At 41.0% G+C, this 21,542-nt stretch overlaps 1 protein-coding gene across 1 annotated transcript in view; it reads right to left on the bottom strand.

Moving 5' to 3' along the window:
* LAMA1 (laminin subunit alpha 1) overlaps nucleotides 1-21,542 on the bottom strand; it is a 160,694-nt gene that overhangs the window by 127,041 nt on the left and 12,111 nt on the right. Inside the window, exons 2-3 of the mRNA XM_089894940.1 lie at nucleotides 9,022-9,192; nucleotides 8,718-8,830 (exon numbers count right to left, since the gene is read on the bottom strand). Coding sequence (XP_089751066.1) covers nucleotides 8,718-8,830; nucleotides 9,022-9,192 — 284 coding nt within the window. The remainder of the gene's footprint in view (nucleotides 1-8,717; nucleotides 8,831-9,021; nucleotides 9,193-21,542) is intronic.

Here is a 21,542-nt window from a genome sequence, read left to right as displayed (position 1 = left end):
CAAGCCCAGAGACCACATGAAGGGAGAGCCTTGGCCAGCCCTCAGCTGCCCCAGCACCCCCTCCCCCAGCAACTCCATCCCAAGGACTGCAGCCTGAGATACAACCACTCACAGTCAAGCCCTTCCTGAAACCTTGACCCCCAGAAACAAACCCAGAAAGATATAAGATGAATGTTGCTTTAAGCCATAAAGTTTGGCAGTGGTTTCTTACAAAGCAGTAGATAATTGGAAAAGCGGCTGTGTAGGAGAAAACAAAATGAGATAACAAAAATGTGAAAACAAAAGACAGACATATCTCTGAGACAAGCAGCTTCATGGAGAATAGGACGGAAAAGATAAAAATGAAGGAGAAGAATTTCGTGTGGCTTACTTCCAAATAGTAATGAAGGGCTTGATTTCTTCCAATCTATTCATTTTGCCAAACAAATTCAAGAAAAATTTGAAATTGGATGAGCCCAGTATGAAGTAATATAAAATTGAAATAAAATCATTTTGAATTAATACAAGTACACAGTCATGGTCATTTCTACCAGGGTTTCCAGGAACAATTTCTGCCTGAACTCTTTTAACAAACACCCAAGACTCATTTGTAATGAGAAGCTCCAATTTACATGCAACTCTTGTTCTAAAAGTCTTTCAAGATTTTCTGCCTTAAGAATGTGAAATTTGCCTGTTCTTTTTTTATTTACCGTGCCAATGTGCTTAGCAAACACTTTACATATGGACGATACAATAATAAACCTCAATCCAGCTCTGGCCAATTTTTCAGAAATTTTTTGGGGAAAAAAAACAACAGCAGACGTCCAGATTAATGAGGTTTTATAAAACCCAGCAAACAAACAGCTCTTGTCTAAAGGTTTGCATAAAACAAAGGCCCTTCTGTGATTATGTGCCCACAACAAAGTGTTACTTCCTAATTAAACCTACACAGAGTATAGAGCACTGCTTCAAAAAAGCAGCCTTTATTTTCAATGCCATAGGAAACGTTTCCTTTTTTACGAAACACACTTTGTCTTCTAAAGGGACATTACACATTTTTACTCACATATCTGACCACTCCCAGCGAACATTTTGCCCAGGTTTAAACATTTTGAAAGGAGATTACTAAACACTGATTCATTTTCCTGCTTCTTGGCCAAAAATCACATGTTAGACAGCACCCAGATTTACCATGAGAGAAGCGTTGATACTCTGCCCCATTCCCAGGGGAGAGGACCCCATTGAGTGACAAAGAAAACAGGGGTTTAGGAAGAACCCAGACACTCCCAAATCAGAAGGAAATTGTCAGAACTCCTGCCAGCCTCCCCAGGAAATCGTATTAGAAAGAGAAACAATGATGGGAGACCGGGAACAAATGAGGTGGGACTGTGTGGGTGGTGTGGAAGGAACCAGAAGTCGTGGTGTCCAGCCCCAGTTGCAGCAGGTACAGCCATGTGACACTGGGCAAGCCAGTGGACCACTCTGCACTGCCACTTCTTCACCTGCAAAGAGGGGGCCATCTCCTCTCCAGGATCGTTGGAGATGAAGTAACATGGATGAGAAAAAAATGCTGTAGAGTCTATAACCTATACCTATATAGATACCCATATATATGTATATAGACACACATATGCATAGTATATGAATATACAATATATAGGTTGAGTGTTCATATACATTTGTAGATTCTATATGCTACATAGATAATATACTGTATATATTCTATATACTATATTGCTAAATTCTATATTATTCTAAATTCTATATATTATATATAGATTCCTATACATATACACGATATATATGAATATATGTATAGATTCCTATACACAACAGGCAATGAACATTTCTTTTGAAAGGGATACTCAAAACTAAACAGAAACTTGCCATATGAGCCTTGAAAATGATTTGTATGCACTGCACTCCTTCACTGGCATGCAATCCTTTTTCACTGAAACCTCAAGTTATTACCCATAACAGAAAAGCAACCAACATGTCAGGCGTGGGAGCTATTATGCAAATCATGGGTGCCACAGAGTAGGATGTTAACGCAGCTTTAAAATTATTAATAATGATTTTAGTTATATTGGGAAATGATCATGCTATAAAGTTAAATAAAACATCAGGACACAAACGTATTTGTCACAAACCTCAGCCGGAAGGATGATATCGTCCAAGAATGCAGACAGGGATGAGTTCTACCCTTGAATTACTTCAACTAAGGCTCAGTTCTGCCATCTGTCTAAAGGAGATAATGCAGAACCAAACTCATAGTGTGATTACGAGGGTTCCACAGAAAGCCTGGCCTGCAGGAGTATGGAATAAACGGCAGCCCTATGACTGCATTGTTAATTTAAATACACAGACATGCATGCAAAAGTCTAAAAGCAAGTACACTGATGTTATTGGTGGTCATGTCAGAGTGAAGGGATGACAGGTTTTTCTGTCTCTTTACACTTATCTGTACCTTCCAGTTTTTCTACAGTGAGCCTATATTACTTCCCTAATTAAGAAAAAAATAAGAATTATTGACTTATGAGTTTATTTTCTGGAAATCTGCATAATTGTACTTCTTAGCTAACCCTATTAGCTAACTCTAATTAGATTGTATCTTGCTTAATGTTTCCCATGTGATACCTGAAGATTTTTAGGACTCCTAAGTCATTTGTGGACTACCAGTGTGACAGGGGAAAGGAAACATTTTTTATAAGGAATTTGTCAGGTGCTCAACCAGGAACCCTCCTTCATTTTTTTTTTTAAATTGAAGTACAGTTGATTTACAATGTTGTATCAGTTTCAGATATAGAGCAACGTGGTTCAGTTTCATATGTTTATTCTTTTTCAGATTCTTTTCCATTAAGTTATTATAAGACCTTGAATATAGTTTCCTGTGCTATACAGTAGGTCTCTGTTGCTTATCCATTTTATATAGAATAGTGTTGCATTTTACTTTGTAAGCTGTCCGAAAGCATAGCACCCAATCACCCTTGACGCATCTCTGCCATGATGCCACACCATCAAAAAGGAATAATAAATAAATACATACAGAAATAAATAGAACTGCTTCCACTTCCCCCACCACTGTCCTTAAAGTCACAGTGTCACCTACGGCAGCCTCTCAGCTGAGATCCCAGGACGCCTAGTCTGTCCACGTATTAGAAGGCAGTCCATGATTTTGCCATGAGGATTATCAATTTTGCATTTTCATTCCAAAGTTAATCTAAAAACTTATAAACGCATATTCAGAATCTGGCTGACCACTGTATAACAAAATTCTGACCCAGGATTTCAAGGCTGCCGATCTGTGTTCATGTCACGGCCCTGGCACAGTGATCACCTACTGAGATGACAGTATTACTGCCGGTTGCAAAGTGACTGCAAATCCACCTGCTGTACTCTGCTTCTCAGGGTTTGAAGGCACTAGTGGGAGGCAGGGAGGCCAGAGGAGGGAGGCAGGGAGGCCAGAGGAGGGAGGCTGGAGGAGGGAGACTGGGAGGCTGGAGGCAGGGAGGCTGGAGGAGGGAGGGAGGATATTTCCCCTCTGTCTACTTGCTGTTCCGGTCAATGTCTTTTGCCCAGCAGCAGTTGGCCCCAGTCTTTGGCTTTCCAGAACTCCCCACATAAGCCTCCTCATCCCGGCTCAGAGGTGGGGTACTCTCCTGCAAGCCTCCAGCTGTGAGTAACCCCAATCACCCCCCTTAGTTCCTCCTCAGTGGTTAACTCTCAGTTAGCTAGGGACTCTCTTTCCCAGTTCTCTCACACCCATTAACCAGTTCCTCCTACTAGATCTGTCCTTTTAAATAACTGCTGTGGTTTCTGTTTTCCTGATTGGGCCCTGGCTGATAGAAAACAGCATGTATTTCACAGTATTTTAACATTTTTTAATTGTGGTAAAATATATATAACATTAAAATGACCATTCCAGCCATTTTAAGTGCACAATTCAGTGGCATTAGGTGCACTCACATAGTTGTGCAACCATCACCACCATCCGTTTCCAGAACCTCATCATCTTCCCAAACTGAAACTCTGCACCCATTACCGCTCACTCCCCATCCCCCTCTGCTCAGCACCTGGCGCTTTCTGCCTCCATAGACATGACTGTTCTAGGGACTGCATGTAAGTGGAATCGTACAATGTTTGTCCTTTTGTGTCTGGCTCATTTCACTTAACACACTTTCAAGTTCATCCACGTTGTTCATATATCACAATTTGCTTCCTTTTTAAGGCAAAATAATCCGTGCTATGTACAGACCACATTTTGTTTATCGATTCACTGTTGATGGACACTTGGTTCCTTCCACCTTTCAGCTACTGTGAATAGGCTGCCATAACACATGGGTGTGCAAATATCATTTTGAATTCCTGCTTTCAATTCCTTTGGGGATATAGCTAGAAGTGGAACTGCTGGATCATATGGAAATTCTGTTTAACTTTTTGAGAAGCCACAACACTGTTTTCCATAGTGTTGCACCATTTTACGTTCCCAACCAGCAATGCACAAGGGTTCCAATCTCTCCACACCCTCACCAACCTTTATTTTCTGTTTTTTGATAATAGCCATGTTAATGGGTGAAAAGTGGTATCTCATTGTGGATTTTCTTTTCTCTAATGATGAAAGATGTTGAACATCTTTTTATCTGCCCAGTGTCTTAACCTAGAGTATCTCAAACTGGAAATCTTGAGTTCTTAAGTTGAGAAACTCTACCATAGGAATACATTTTAATATATTTAATAGAATATATACAGTTTAATATAATTAACAACTAAAATAATGCTGACAATCACAAAATTCAAGATCTATCAAATGGGTATGCTCACTCTCTCAGAATGATTTCTTTAAAATTTTAAGTTATCACAAGAGATCCTGGGCTCATGTCCATGGTATCATGCTAGGTCATTGGACAGTGAGCAATAGTTTATGACTGGACGCCACCCATGTATATGTTAGTTTTACATTTGTTAAAGTGACTCGTCAGTTTTATTTTTTTTCTTAAAACTACCGCACTCATTCAATTCCCACAGATTGTTTTCTTTTTAAGTAAGACATTGCTAGATATCAGCGTAAATTCTAAAATATGGTGAATCGATGCAAGAAATGAATAGCAGGCATTACTTTAAAGAAGTAAAGAAATAAATCTAATCGTTCCTCTTGTAATGTGTTACTAAAGCAAACACTCCGTAGTTAAATCTTATTGCAAACCACACAACATTTATGGACTTTCTGATAACACCACTTTTTATCTTTTCTTTAGTTTATCTTTCAGGTAACCAAACATTATATACAGAGGCTAAAATGTCATAATTTCCACAGCTGTCATCAACTAGAGAATGAAGAATGGAATCAATGTCTATGGCATTTGCCAAAACAGAACGAAACTGACTGATTTGGTCATAAAACCTCAGGGGCTGACATATCTATTAAGTTACATGAACACATTTACAACATGAAATTGTTGATTCCTGATAACACTGAGGTCTGCCTAATTTTACTTTAGAGACCTGTACTTCAGAGTTTACTTTTTTTTTTTTTGCGGTACGCGGACCTCTCACTGTTGTGGCCTCTCCCGTTGCAGAGCACAGGCTCCGGATGCGCAGGCTCAGCGGCCATGGCTCACGCGCCCAGCCGCTCCGCGGCATGTGGGATCTTCCCGGACCGGGGCACAAACCCGTGTCCCCTGCATCGGCAGACGGACTCTCAACCACTGCGCCACCAGGGAAGCCCCCAGAGTTTACGTTTTTAAAGGAGTGAAACAAAGCAGTCAATGGGTTATTAGTTGATGGTCATCTTTTAATCAGGCTGTGAACCAAAAAAAGGAGGGGAGTGTGAAAATAAAGCACTGATTCACAGTGTGATTACACACTCACTGCCTCACCTCTGCCGACGTCAGGGTGTGAAGTCAAGCCTCCATAAACGTTAACAGCGAAGGAAAAGGGAAGAGGAAGAAGAAAGGAGGAAGCAGACAGCTGTGGTCCCTGCCCTCATAGGGTGTATAATCTAGAAATTAACTAGCAGCTGGTGAATTGTTGGCCTGACAGGGAAATACACAGACTTTGACGACAGAAAAGTCATCAGAAGGTATAACCACATTCTAGAGCTGAGTGTCAATGAGGCCCAGGAAACAAGGATGAGATGAGGCGGAAGGGAGCCATCCAGCTGTCAATACCTAAGCAGGACCCAAATATAGCCTCACTCCTCATGGGACAACCAGCTCTGGATGCAACAGAGCAGCCAGGATCGCCAACGGTGGGTTCTGGCCAAAAATATTTAACTGGAAAGTAATCAAGACTTTAGAGCTGAGTTTAGTTCATAAGAAATAGAGGGCATAAAGGAACATGTTAACAAAATCACAATGAAACCACCAGACAAATCCAGAATGTAGGATATTCTACAAGACAACTGGCCTCATCTATTCAAAAATTGAATATCATTTTTAAAAACGTAAGGGAGGGCAATTCAGATTAGAAGAGATTTAACAAGCACATAACAGGCATCAAACGCAATGAGTATTTCTTACTGATCCTGGTTTGAAAAAGAAAAAGAAAAGCTATAAAAGACATCGGTGGCTAAATTGGGACAACTGGATATGGGTGGAGAAATAGTTACTAGGAAATTACTGTTAGTTTTGTTAGCTAATGGCCTGGTGCCTATTCAGAACAAATGTCCTATTTTCTGAAGATACAAAAAATCTTGTATTGGTCCAATGTCACCATGACTGCAATTCACTTGCAAAGTGTTCCCAAGATGAAACAAATGTGACAAACTGCTTAAAAATTCCTGAATCTTGGGGGTGGGTATGTGTGTGTCACAATAATACTGTTTTCTACATATTCAAACATTTTCACAATAAAAAGACTCAATAAATAAATATCTGAGAAAGGTTTGCTCAGCGATAATCATATTGCACTTTTTTTAAACTGAAAGCACAGTAGAAACTTTACGTTGTGTAAAAGGTAAAGAAAATTCTGAGTATTTTGTTATTTTAAATAATCTCAATTTAGAAGCTTATGTAAAAACACTAGAAAGTACTTAGAAGCCTATAATTCTGTGTGTATGCTTGTGTTTGAATATGCCTTAAAGACCTAAAAGTGAGGCCCCCGAATTCCTCAAGCTGATTCAGTCCAACTTACAGCAAAAAGATCGCCTGTTAGGAGAAGTCAAAATTGACAAATTGCAAGATAAACAACGTAGTATCGCATTTGTAATGATGAAAATGTTGTAGTTTTTCCCTTAAAGAAGGAAAATACATTGAAAAGATGATGAGAAAACCAACATTTCCTGCAGAAGCATCCTTACCACTGAAACAAAAACAAAAACCAGGGCAAAAAGGGGCTTTTTTCTCTCTTCCTTCAGGCAGATTTGAAAATACAAAGGCATGACATATTAATTCAGGATTCGTGGCTGGAAACACCCAGAAGTATTATTTCACTTAAACGTTGATACTATGAACCTGAACTTTAAAAATGTCTTCTGAACTTCACATTTTACTACCTCATTTACTGTTACGATTAGAGCTCAAAAGTTCCTTGTGCACGAACAGGCACAGTATTGTCTTGTTTTCTACTTAAAATCCTACATTTTTTTTTTTTTTTTTTTTTGCGATACGCGGGCCTCTCACTGTTGTGGCCTCTCCTGTTGCGGAGCACAGGCTCCGGACACGCAGGCCCAGCGGCCATGGCTCACGGGCCCAGCCGCTCCGCAGCATGTGGGATCTTCCCGGACTGGGGCATGAACCTGCGACCCCTGCTTCGGCAGGCGGACTCTCAACCACTGCACCACCAGGGAAGCCCCCTACATATTTTTTAATGATCACTTATTCAAAGAATTACGACTTTTCATCATGAGATCGCCAAAATTCCTATTTCCATCCTACAGTGCACATTTCAACTAGTTGTCTCTTTCAAGGATATTTCACACGACAGTGATGAGTTCTAACCCAAGAGAAACGGAATGGACATAAATAAGAAGGCTATGCCATCACTTTTCTGGAGAACTGAAATCAGAAATTTGACAACAGCTGCCACCTTTCTTTTTCATCCTTTCCACTCAGATTTCTTTCCTTCTCCTTCCCTTCCCCAGAAATATCTGGAGCAGCCAGAGCCCGTACCATGTTTCTCTCCATTCTCCTATGTGGTCTTAAAGCAAAGCAAGGGGATGCAAGTGGGGTCTGAGCCATTTAAATGCTGCCTTTCTCAGCTTGTGCTGAAGGCTTGCTCACAGCAGTAATCGACAACCCCAGGTACTCACAGCCCTCGCAGACGGTGTGACAGGGGTGAGGCAGTGTCCAGAGGTTTAAGACTATCCTCTTTTGTTTCTAAGCTTTGTTTTCTACGTAGAACCCTTTTACAACAGCTGCATAGCGATAACAGCAAGATAACAAGCTCAAAAGGCTGGAAATGCATGCGTTTTGTGACGCCACCTGCAGTGTGTGTGGACACCTGGGTACCGCCTGGCGTGGCATCCTGGGCGGATGGATGATCAGCGTCCCGACATAGCTTCTAAGAACATCAGACCACGTGGAAACACTCCACTCACCTCCCCAAGGATACCTGGGCACGATAAACGTGACAAGAAACGGTACCAAGGACAACTTCTGTGTCTCACTTAAATTCACCGGGTGGAAAAGCAGTGAGACCAGAATGTAAACGTATTAAGAAACAAGCGGACTTTCCGGAAGCTCATGAGATTACAACCCAGCAACCCACAGGCCTCCTGCAGTGGCTCTGGCCTTACCCACCTGTCTCAAGTCCAGAGTGATTGTGACCCAGTGGTACTCTCTCCCGTTTTGGATGCTAGGACTCTGCCACCAGTTATTCGTGCCATCGATGGCATTTGATATGGGATGGCGTTCTGTTGAAAGAAAACAACAACACGCAATGCTCTCAGCTTCTGGTTTAAGTTTTTTAACTTCTAAACTGTAAAATCAGTGGAAATGAACAGGTGAGGAGAACGCAGGTCTGTGGCTCCCTAACACAAGTCTCCAGTAGTCGGTTGAGAAGGTGTACATTTCCACGGGTCCTCCCGAAGGGGGCGCCACTTGCCTTTGGGGTTGGCACTGCTGCCGTCGCAGAGCCGGCACTGGGCGTTGCGCATGGCCCTCCTGGGCACGTGCTCCACCAGCTTGCAGTATGTCTCCGGCCCCTTCTCCCCGCAGGTCGCGTTGGTGCTGATGTGGGCATTGCTGGCAAGGTTGAGAATGGCAGGGAACAGCCCTGAAAGTCCAAAGGCACCAGATCAGCTCTGCCACTTGAAACCGAAAGGTCAGATCACTTCATCTCACTTTGCAAGTAAATCAGAAAGAGATGGCAAACTTACAGTTACCAAAGGGGAAAGGAGGGGAGAGGGATGAATTAGGAATTTGGGATTAACAGATACACACTACTGTATATAAAACAGAGAAACAATCAGGACCTACTGTATAGCACAGGGAACTCTACTCAGTATCACAGAATAACCTATAATGGAAAAGAATCTGAAAAAGAATATATCTATATATATAAATGAATCATTTCACACCTGAAACATTGTAAATCAACTATACCTCAATTAAAAAAAAAAAAGGAGGGGAGTTCCATGGTGGCCTAGTAGTTAGGACTTGGCACTTTTACTGCCGTGGCCCGGGTACAATCCCTGGTTGGGGAACTGAGATCCCACAAGCCGCGCGGTGTGGCCAAAAAAAAAATTAATTAATTTAAAAAAATAAAATAATAAGTAGAAAGAAAAAAAAGAAAGAAAAAGATGGTAAGTTCACATGCTGAGTGGAGGGAGCCCTATAGGAAAGCAGTATATATGTCAATTTCATTTACATGAAATTCTAGGACAAGCAAAGCTCATCTATAGGAAAAACCGAAGAGCAGTTGCAAAGGATGCAGACTAACCATGAGGGGACTGGAGGGAATTTTGTGGGGTTGGGCTCCATTCTCTACCTGATAAAGGTTTGCACTGCACAGGCACACGCAGGTGTGAAAAATCACAGAATGCACAAGGTTTGGGTAGATTTGTGTATTCCGCTATAGGTTGATGTGACCTCAAAAAATAAAAGTCATAAAAAAATTTTTTTTAAAAAGAGTCATAAAAATATTGATGCAAATCCTGAACAGTTTAGGAGCAAAGTATACTTAGGTCTTTAACTCACTTGGAAATGCATCAAAAAATTAACCTGGATTGAAGGGTAGAGATGGATACATGGATGGACAGGTGAGGAAGAGAGTAGGTAAATGTTCGTTGCAGAATCTAGGTAGGAGCGTAGATGTTCACTGTACAGTTCTTTCCACTTTTCTGATTGAAAATGTTCATAATAAAATGTTGGGAAAGTAGGTTTTAAGACAAGGTTCAAATGACCCAAAACCCGTATTTGCCACTGAAATTCAAGCAACTTTCACTTAGGACATCCATCCTGTGTTCACTTTGTTCCAGGTGCCTCTGCTAGTACTTACGAGGTCTTTCCTATGATTATCTAGGATTTCTCTCTCTTTGCTTTCTTTACTGCCTGTTTGTTTTGGTGAAGAAAACATTAGAACACAAAGAACCAGTTTTCAAAATTCTCTTCAAGTCAGTATGAATCTCTGTCTTTGTATAATCTCTTTGTCTCCAGAGATTTTTATCTTTAAGCAGCTGATCCAAACTCTTCAGAAAACAACCTTTGGATGACTGTGAGAAAAATAACTCCATTGGGTTCTTTAGAGATTTGACTTTATCTTGGTAAAGAGGATCATAGCAGTGAAGATTCTATAAAGTTCTAGAAAGGATGGGGCAGGTGATACAGAAGAGGTGTTCTTCACGAATGGATGTTGTGAACTCAGGTAGTGTGAGAAGGAGGGGTTTCAGTTAAGCGGGCTTCCTCTAATTTACCAGAACTTGACTCAAGGTCACAGAAGATAAACTTTTCTTTATAAAGGGCATAGAATCAATATTATCTCTAAAATATTTCTTTTCCAGTGAAATTTGAAAAAGCACAATATAATTTTAGTAATCTAGAAGGAAGTCATGTATTTAATTTTTATTTTTTAGGTACTGCTTAATATTTTCAATGACCTTTTCTTTTTTTTTTTTCCTTTGGCCACGCCTCATGGCTTGTGGGATGTGGGATCTTAGTTCCCCAACCAGCAGTTGAATCCAGGCCCTCAGCAGTGAGAATGCGGAGTCCTAACCACTGAACCGCAAGGGAGTTCCCAACCTTTTCTATTACAAATATTTTAATAATTTAAATTATAAAATAAAAATGGTTATTTTTATGAGTTTCTATATTTAAAAAAAACTCACCATGCAACTATTAAAAAAGATAACTTATGGTTCAGTCAAGATAAAAAGAAATATAAATAGAAAAAAAATAACTTATTAGGTAGTCTTCCAAAGACTTTTCACATAAAACAGAGCTACCTATTAGCAGTTCTATCCTAGGAGAATGGCCCTACTCAAATCAATAGACCCTTAGCCTCTCAATAGAAAATAGTTATAGAATATTGTATTCTAGAGCATTACTCTTAATTTTGAAACATAACACAGGCTTACATCATATAAAGTTTTAATATGTTGTGTATTTTTTTGTTTTTAACTTAAAGTTGGTCATTTTTATATTTTTTTAAAGGGATTTCTTTGTCAATTAAAAAGGCTTTATGAAAAAATAGATGCACCTTTACATTTAATTATGCAGGTCCCCAAATTATTATTTTTCTCAACCAGTAGTTAGACACTTACATTTTAGGCAATGATCTAGTTCCTAAAGCAACATGTAATTCTTGGGAGTCGTACTTACATGGGGGGAGGAGCTGATATTTATTCTGTTTGGTACCGAGGTAAATATTAATTTTAATAACTGCGGTGTTACATCCAAATAGCTGCAGTGGTGTTTTCCAGGCTCTGGACCACGTCTATGCATTTTGATTTGCAGTGCAATCAACTCTACCCCTTCCCTTCTCACAGACTAGCCAAGCAAGGAGAAGAAAAAAGGTCACAGGAACTAATTTAACAATGCATTTCTCTATCAACAAATCCTTTACCACTAAAAAAATGTTCCCACTTTCTCTTTTTTTCTCCCCCTCCAGTTGCTGGACATCAAGAGAACAGCCCACTTCCTGCCCGGAGCTCCCCCCACCCCGACCTGCAAGGGCCTTGAGTTATTGGGGAGGTGGAGGGTGAAGGGGGCGGGGGTCAGGAGGGCACCTGCCTCTTTACTCAGGAGCCTGTGCTCTGAGTCACTGAGAAAAAGAATTTTAAACCTTGTGAACATAACATAACTTTGGTGAATAATATCTCAATTGTAGGAATCAGGTAGGTCTTACACTAGACAGGTTTTAAAGCACTTTCATACCTCCTTACCTGGCTGGTATTCTAAAAACACTTTTAGTAAAAAGAAAGATAAGTCCCTTTGTTAGCATGGTTGTGTAGAAACACCTTGAACTGACTAATTTCTAAAATCTATAGGGTTGCCTTTCACTAAAACTAAATCTTTCTTCTCAGATAAGCTCATATTTGGGAAAAAAATTCACTAAAAATTATTCCTTACCTATTACATTTGCTCTCACTTCATAGTTCTAGAATAATTATTATTCCTTGTTGCATATGACCACAGCTGCTAGAATATGAAAGAAAGTTGGAAATTTGTACTGGAGGAAGCATGTTTGAAGAAGAATTTTAAAAAATTCCTCAGGTTGCTGAACCTTTTCAAAGACTACTGAAATATTTCAATAAAGGGCAACTAACGTGAGCTTCAGGTAGGGGGAGAAATAGGAAATCAAACGGTCAGAAAGGGCACTGGGATCAAGAACCTGCCAAGAACAAAAGTTCGGCTTTACACATAAAAATCAAAGGCAGAACGAGGTCTGCAGCAGGCACATGTGACACAGTTTCCCATCACTTGGCCGTGCACTTAATATATTAGACGACTATACATTTTTGTTGAGAGACATTATTTACTTTAGTTAGTGTTAACTGTGATTTGTACTTTTGCCCCCATTCGGGACACACAATGGAATCATTTTTCCACCCCTATACTTAACCAGTAGCTAAAGACTTCATGACACCAAACTCCATCGAGCGTGAAATAAATTCCTTCTCACTCACCAGTAGTTTCTTTTCTTTTTTAAAACCCTTTATTCACAGTCTGGGTCCACTTGGCCTTCTTAAATGCATTTTAGGACCACTTTCATCTACTGGAAACTCCCTCATTAATAGTAGGTGAAAACTACCACGAAACTGAGGGCAAAAAAATGCTACTACACATGATTAGCGCAGTTTTTAGCTGAGATACTTTCCACATTGAATAATTTGTTTTTAAAAGTTTCTGGGCTTTTTCCCAGTAAAAAATATTTTTGCTATCTTAAAAATAGGGTATCTAAAATACTGACTAGCGCCAAGGTGCAAGGCTCACTGCAGCAATTTCTTTATCAATATTTCTCAAATTATTCGGGGCCAACCGTTCGTGGCCTTAATGCATTTGGGGTGTAAGAGAAGCATGAGTTTTTTCTAATGAGTTTTTTTTTTTTCTTTTTTGGAATAAAAAAAATTGGGGGGTTCTACCAAATGTTATATTTGTCTAATCCATACTCGGAGTCATTGTGATATTCTGAAAAGGAAACGATTTGCAATGCTAAGGTAAAGTATCTGGGAAAATATGTTCAGATCGTTTTTAATGGCATATTTAATATCTAACCTGGAGGTGTCCGGGCTTAAAATGGACTGTCCATTCTAATCATGGGTTTACTATCACCTCTATTAGAATCACTAGTGCCTGTAACAGCAGCTTTGGGTAAGAAGTGAGCATTTGGGATTTTGAGTCAGAAAGCCCTTGGCTTGAATTCCGGGTCTACCAGTTGCCTGCTGAGGGCTTCCCCTCCCAGTCTCCTTGTCTGTGTAATGAGAAGCACTATGCCTGGGAATATTTATGAGCATTAAATGAGACTGTGTCATAAAGGGCCTAATACATTGTATGAAGGGCTCAATAAATAATTGCTATGATTATTTTCATATTATCATTGGATATCACTAATACAAATATAATTAGACTTTCATGGTTATATTTCATCTATTGGAGTCTCTGTATCTCTGATTAAGTTTTAGATGAAGTAGTTGGTTTGCATTTAAGGGTCACCAAGTACGAAAAGGATCTACCTTTAAAGAGAAGAACCATGCAGCCCAGAAAGCTGTGCATCACGAAAGAGGCGTGGCGGAAACTCAGACCCTCGGGTCACCCCACCCTCCTCCAAGGCAGGGTGTCCCTGCACAGAAGGCTGAGCAGGAGTGTTCGCCCGACTCACTCATCCCACCTCACCCTCCGGCCCTCCCTCTCCTCTTTTCCTTCTTATTATTCTTTCTGTTGTTGCCTTTGCAACACTGTATAGCTGGATCCAAGTTAAACGTACATTTGTAAACAGCGATCCCCTCCTCTCATTTTTCTGTAAGCTGACAGGGAAGGCATCTCTGGGGTGACATTTGAGTAGCTGCCTCAAAAATAAGAAGGGGCTAGCCATGCAGGGGTAGCACTATCGTTTAACACATCTGGCTTTCTTTGTATTCTCCTTGCATTAAAAACATGCTGAGAATAGGTCTGTGAGCTTTGTCAAAGGGGTCCACTGGCGCCAAAAGGTCAAGCATCCAGGCAGGGAAAGCACTTCGGCTAAAGTGCTGGGAGCCAGGAGTTAGTTCATGGCGTAGGTGACTCTGTAAGTCTGCTTTCCCACCTCCTCTGCCAGGAACCTAGCTCATCCCTGGACAAGGGCAGCCAGGAGGATCCAGGTGGATTGTGAAGGTGAGAGGGGCTTGGACCAAGGCAGGAGTTAATGTCCTGCTCAGGTGAAGTCCTCAGCCACCTGACCAGGTGGCCTGGAGAAGCAGCTGCCTCCAGCTCAGGGGCCCTAAGTGGAAAATGAGTCCTTAATGCCAGCTAGGTTGCAGGACCAGAAGACGAGATGCCTTGAGGAAACTAATGAAAACTTTCCCTCTCTCCCAGGGAATATAATCACCCTCATGAGATGTAGGTTATCATCTGATTTCCCACATTTGGCACACGAGCGTATTTTCAGGGCACGCTCTCTGTGGATGCTAAGGACCACACATGAAAGGAGAGAGGGGAAGAGACAGAGGAACATTTAAACTGAAATTACTTAACAGTAATGCATCCCAACCCCTAAGATATGTTCAGGAGGCTCTTTACAAGCTGTGGCACAATTCATCTTAGCTCAAACTTTTTTTCCCAGAAAACAATACAAATATACCTGTATATTATGAAGTAGGTGTATTTGAAAAATATTATAAATTAAACTGTTTTCCCACTTTTACTTCTAATTCATCAGCCATTGACAGCGGCTTCTGACAATAAGGGATTCCTTATTCCTGTTTCTTTCCCACAAGAAACCTACAACCAACATTTTGCCAAACAGAACTACACCATTTAAAGACATTCTATTTCAAGTTATTTATTATAAATTAAAATCACTTTAATCATTACTTGTTTTGTTCATCAAATACCAATATTTTCAGAATGTTGAAACAATAAAACATCGACACTAAAGTTGAAATAGATGAAAGTTTTGCTTGCTTTGTGTCAAACAGGGCTTCTGTTTCCGACGAGAATTCTGCAAACTTACCAGTTATTTTATTTCTCAAAAAATCTACCACTTGGGAGCACTTGTGAAGGAAAGTGACTTGAGTCCCCTGTGGGCTGTAGCGGACCCCTTTCAGCCGAGACAGAGAATGAATGGCCCCTCCCTCCGTTCCCAAAAAGCAAATACTTGGTTTTTGGACGAAACCTATTTAATCATTGGTGGCTGTTAGTAAAAGAAAAAGCTTTAAAATATTCTAGGGATTCCAAGGTCCTTTCCAGCACAGTGGGAAAAAAAAAAAAAAAAAAAAAAAAAAGATGGGAAAGAGAGAGAGAAAGACCCCACAGGAACTTGAGGGAGAAGTCAAATCCCAGCTCCTGGGAGTATGGCATTTAACACCCTTGACTTTTTTTCTCACGTGGGAAGATGAAAAGAAATTTAATCTCAGAAAACCCAGATGGGGTGGTGGGCAAAAGGCCTTGGAAGGGTTTTGCCAGAGTCCATTTCCATAGCAATGGGCTGGAGGTGTCCTTGACAAAGACAGAGGTTTTCACTGTAAGATAAACAAGCTATGAGGACCTAGGCCTGAATACTGTCTGTAGAAACTAACACCTTATCAAGACCCGCCTCCCCCTGCCACAAAGGTTCCTTAATGCTTATATTTGATGACACTGCGGGTTTTGACTCAATACCCAAGTTTAGTTGCAGAGACCATAACTACAATTCATCCATCAAGAGGTTTTCTCTTTTGTTGCCACAAAACTGAAATTTAAGGGCAAGAATTAAAAAGCTCTACAGGATCAAAATCACTATAGCACACAGGCAAAGTGCAAAAGCACCTCAACATCCATAAGTATTTTTATATTTCATATTATTCCCATTACCCTGGGAAGCCACTGCCCCTCCTCCCTCCTCCTCCTCAGCTTAAAGGGAAATCCAAAAGCAAGTGCAGCCTTTAGGTGGAATGTTGACAGCTCTGTTGAATGAAAATGCAGTTATATTCTGCTTGTATCAATATCATTTATCATGTCTACAATGTTTATATCATTTGCTTAAATACCTAAAAGCATCAATTAATTCAACATTTCCTAACCAGCTAAACGCTTCCAAAAACCACCAACTTTTCTACGAACGCTTCAAGGTCTTAGTTATTTCTTCCCCCTTCTTCTGCCACTTCTGTGCTCCATTATATAAATTTTACTTGCTTATGCTTTAAAGCTTTGGCATGCTCTTTAGGGACGTACCCAAGGCCGCTTCATGGGTGTGCAGTCGCCCTTGGTTTACAGCCCTGTTGACACTGTCTTGAAATTTCTCATAATGTAAACAAGGGGGCCCACATTTTCATTTTGCACCAGCTCTTAAAATTATGTAGTTGGTTCTGGATATGCCTTGTGAAAGCGTCAGTCAGGGACTGTCCTCACGAGCATCCATGGACCTCTGACTGGATCACTTGGCATTCGAGATGCCCGATGCGTTACCGCCTCTAACACCAGGACAATGACCCCAAGGAGGCTGGATCCACCGGATTAGAGCTCCATTTATTCCAGAACATACTGAGAGGGACAGCTTACAAACCACGAAAGCATTTGCAGTATCTTCCACCTCAGAGTCCAACAGCAGACAAACGCATTTGACAGCTAAGAGTAAACACCCCAATCAAAAGTCCAGAGTCACATTATCTTGGTATCATTCTCACTGGGGTTGATAACACTGTACTTTCTGAGTTCTAGTACCATTGTTTTTTCTGAGATTGGGCTGCTTCTTTATCTAGATACATACGCTTAATAGGATAATCGGTCTATTTTTTTAGAGCTATTACTAAGTCAAGGATGTATATGAGAATCGTGATCACTCTCTTCAGTTCCTGGCCTCACGCTGGCTCTTCACTCAACTTCAGTTCGGATTCTCCTCCTTTAAATCACTCAAAATGCCCTCGTCAAGGTCTCCATCCCCAGCGTGCAGTTCACCTGCAGTTTACTGGACCTCACGGTAGCTTTTGTAAACAAGGACCCTTCTCTCTGGTTTAAACCCCTCTTCTTTTGGCCCTGTCATAACTGCAGACACCTAGTTCTTCCCTCTGTCACAGCAGCTTGCTGGCCGTCTCTGCCAGTGATCCAGACTCTCCCCATGACCCGATGTCCCAAGGAAAGCAGAAGAGGCCCATCCCCCATACAGGCACATTCTCAGGGGGAAAGCGGGAGGCGTATACTTTCCCCCAAAACTATTTACAAACACTATTTCGGTTTTCCACCCCACGTGCCCAGCACTCCCTTGTTCGATATGATTAGTCCCCATGTGGATAACAACAGAACAAGGCATCACACGCATGGGAAGTGAACACACTGTGTCCTGGAATGAGTGGAATCTCAACAGTGGCTAAAATAAATCCAGTATAAGTTTCACAGGGATAGATGCAGGACCTTCCACGTTTCCCCAAACCCACCTGCAAGCACAGCGCAATCTGGGTGAAGACGGAAAAGATGCTCTAGTTCCTGGTGACAGGGACACACAACATGAAAACGGTGCTATGAGAAAAGTGAACATGACCTAAGGTTGAATTAATAGAAAATGACCCTTGGCATCCACAGATTTGATCTTTATAATTGAACTATGCACAAGATTTACGAAAGTCATTCTGTGCTCAACTGGGCAAAGAGAGGGTTGGAGCAGAGCTTCTCAAACTTTTATCAAATCAGCTGGAGATCTTGTTACAAATGCAGATTCTGATTCTGCAGGGCAGGGCTGGAGCTGAACTGCTTCCTGGTTAAGTATCTCCCTGGGGCTGCTACTCTGACTTCAGCAGATGAAATGGTCTCTTGGGGTTTTTCCAGCTCTAACTCTCTAGGGTTGGCCTATTCAGCCGAGCCCTGGAACAAAGTTCATCAGACTGATGAGTAAGATCACACTTCCTCCAGAGTCTTCTGTCACTATTCAACCAGAACTCCAGATTCCCCGCACTGCATTTATGTTTTGGAAACCTTTGGCAATTATTTTTAGAGGGAATTCAGGACTTTGGTTAAAACAAAGTTTTTTGGCTTACTGTAAAGAGGGAAAAAAGGTCAAGGCCTCCAAAATTAAAGAGGTAACATACAAACAAGGTCACCTGAGCATGAACCAGGACAATCTATTAAAGCAAACCAGTGTTTTGATTCCTCAGTCCTGTTCGACCCGAGTGATGCTGCCACTGGCTGGTTCATCCATGTTGAAAATGATGCTATTGAAGACATGGTGAAATGCTTCGATGATGTTCAGTTTTAAAGAAGGCTATGTACCTGCGCTGCCTATTGCTGACAGAGACCCAGCCCTTGCAGCCTGTCCTGTCCTGATGGTGCTGGTATTCTGACCTGATGTCTTTTCACAGAGGCCTGGAGGGGGCTTTACACACGGGGGTGGGGTGGGCCAAAGGGGACAGCATGGCATCCATCCCCTGGCTGCCCTGGGACCTTGCCTTTGAGCTTCCGGGACATGGTCCATGTCTAGGTGACAGAGGAGAGGAAGCATTTTCAAAAGAGCCTCTGAGCAAAAACAGGGCCATCCTCAGAAGGTGGGGCCGTCTCCCCATCCTAGCGAGGAAGACAGCTGGAGAGACTTGGGAAAGGTCAAGGACACAGCAGTGACCTTGAGCCCTCCGCCCCCATCATATTAAAGTAAGATTTCTAATATTATTTTTCTTTCATTTTCTGAATTTTTCCCTATATTTTCATTATGATAATAGGGAAAATTTAGTCTATTTCCACACATTAGTAGTGAATCAGAACCCAGCCTGGACCACATGAATAGGTGACTCTCAAACAGGCCACATTTATAAACAACTTCTCTTTTTATTTTTTAAATTGAAGTATAGTTGATTTACAATGTTTCAGGCGTACAGCAAAGTGATTCAGTTTTATATATGTGTGTGTGTATGTGTGTGTGTGTGTGTGTGTTCTTTTTCAGATTCTTTTCCATTATAGGTTATTACAAGATATTGAATATAGTTCCCTGTGCTATATAGTAGGTCCTCGTTTCATATTCATCTTCTTTAATACATTTTCTTTTCAAACAAACCAGTAAAAACCAAATAGCCTGTCTTTCCTGCACACTGCAGTAGGATTCACATATAGGTCCCCCACTTTGAGCAAAGTACACATTTTCAACCAATGGACTGTGGACGGTGAGTTCTCTGTTTTAGTCCTAAGTGGCACTTTCCATACTTGCCCCTCCCCCTCGGGTCAGCACCTCAGCACAGACCTCCCCCTGCTGACTCTCCAATCCTTTGCCCTTTACACTGGACAAGCTGGCATGGTTAGGAGCCTAATTTGTTTACAGGAGGATGTCAGCCCTTCTTTCAACCTCTGAGATTGGTTCCCCACTGGCCAGTCCAGAACTTCTGTGAGTGCAGCAATTGTTCCCTCCTGGGGGTTGCAATTTCCAGAGCCCTCCCCGACTTGAGTGTCTTGAAACCGAGGATGTAAACTGATTGACTCAAGACGAGCATCCTCTAAACATAAACGGTAACTAGTACAGTGTCTGAAATTAAGAAACTTCAATATAAAGACAGTGACTTGGTGCATGTGATATCGTGTGTGTGTGTGTGTGTGTGTTACTTAGGTTAAACTACCCATTTGCAGCTGGTATTAAAATCAATGATGTGTCTCTTGGGGTGGTCAGGGCGTATTCCAATAAGGAAGACTGTCCAGGGTCGGGACACTCACCATAATGTTCTCTGTCTCCATCAACACCAATACTTTGCTAATTAGCGAGGAAAATATTTAAAATGGGCTATTAGTAAAATTAGTGGATTGTTAACAGAATCACGAACAACAGAAATAGAATCTCATAAAGAGAATTTCATGGTAGTCAAGATATTTATATAAATTAAAATATTTTAGTGGGACTTCTGGCTATGGTAAGTAAAGAGATTGACAAAAACAGTTATATAACTGAACAAAATTTTCAGAAACAACCATTTCAGGATTCTGAAACTAACCAACAACAAACAAGTTGGGAAGCTTTTCTTTATGAAAAGCTACTCTCTCTCTCAGACTGTGAGAGAGAGAGTAGCTTTCTGCCTGGGTCTACTCCATACTCACCCCCGCTCCCAGGGCAGGGTGAGCCCTGAAAACGAGCAGCTTTAGTGCCGGAGATGGACAGCTGACTTGATTTGGAGTAGAGAGTGGAAACAGATGCTCCGTGATGCTGACAAAGTTGTAAACTCAGTAGAAAACAAATGGGGAAACCCTGTAGTTCGGCTAGCTGAGGTTGCCATCCTAGTAGGGGAAGATACAGATGGCTAGACCAGCCAAACACTTAACAGGGGATCCTGGGCACATGGGCATCAAAGAAGGACCAGATCGGCTCTCCATACTTCCCAGGCTTTTTTTATTGAAAAAGAATAAAATAGTTAAGAAAAGATTTAACAAAGGAAATTCAAGACTAATACACTGAAAACTGTGAAACATTTCTGAGAGAAATTAAATAATATCTAAATGAACGAAGACAGGTTTCTTATTCATAGACAGGAAGACTCGATATTATTAGACAGCACTTCTCCCCAAACTGATCTACAGATTCAATCTAATTCCTACCAAAATCCCAGCTGGCTCTTTTGTAGAAATTGACAAGCTGATACTAATGGAAATGCAAAGGACCTAGAACTATCAAAGCAATTTAGCAAAAGTGAATTGTGGAATGGCTTACATCACCCAGTTCAAAACTTATTACAAAGCCAAAGGAATCCAGACAGTGTGATGTTAGCACAGGGACAGACACATGGATCAAAAGAACAAAAGAGGGTCCAGGAATATACACTGAAAATCTATCTGATTCCTTCAAATATTATTTCAGAATTATTTGAATTTGAAATTACTTCATTTACAGAAAACTGTCTTATGCACAAATTTTCAGGGAATGTTTGACCACAGAAAACAAGGCACATCTTAACTTAGTCAATTTTAATAATTAAAACTAAACCAACAAGGTTGGAAACTACTAAAGGCACACTAGATGTTATGCTCATATTTCTAAAGAGAATAGGCCATTCT

Source organism: Delphinapterus leucas, chromosome 14 (assembly GCF_059928025.1).
Source record: "Delphinapterus leucas isolate spDelLeu-1000000601 "Yukka" chromosome 14, BTC_Dleu_Yukka2, whole genome shotgun sequence".
Classification (NCBI taxonomy): Eukaryota; Metazoa; Chordata; class Mammalia; order Artiodactyla; family Monodontidae; genus Delphinapterus; species Delphinapterus leucas.
This window is presented reverse-complemented; position numbering and strand designations above follow the sequence as displayed.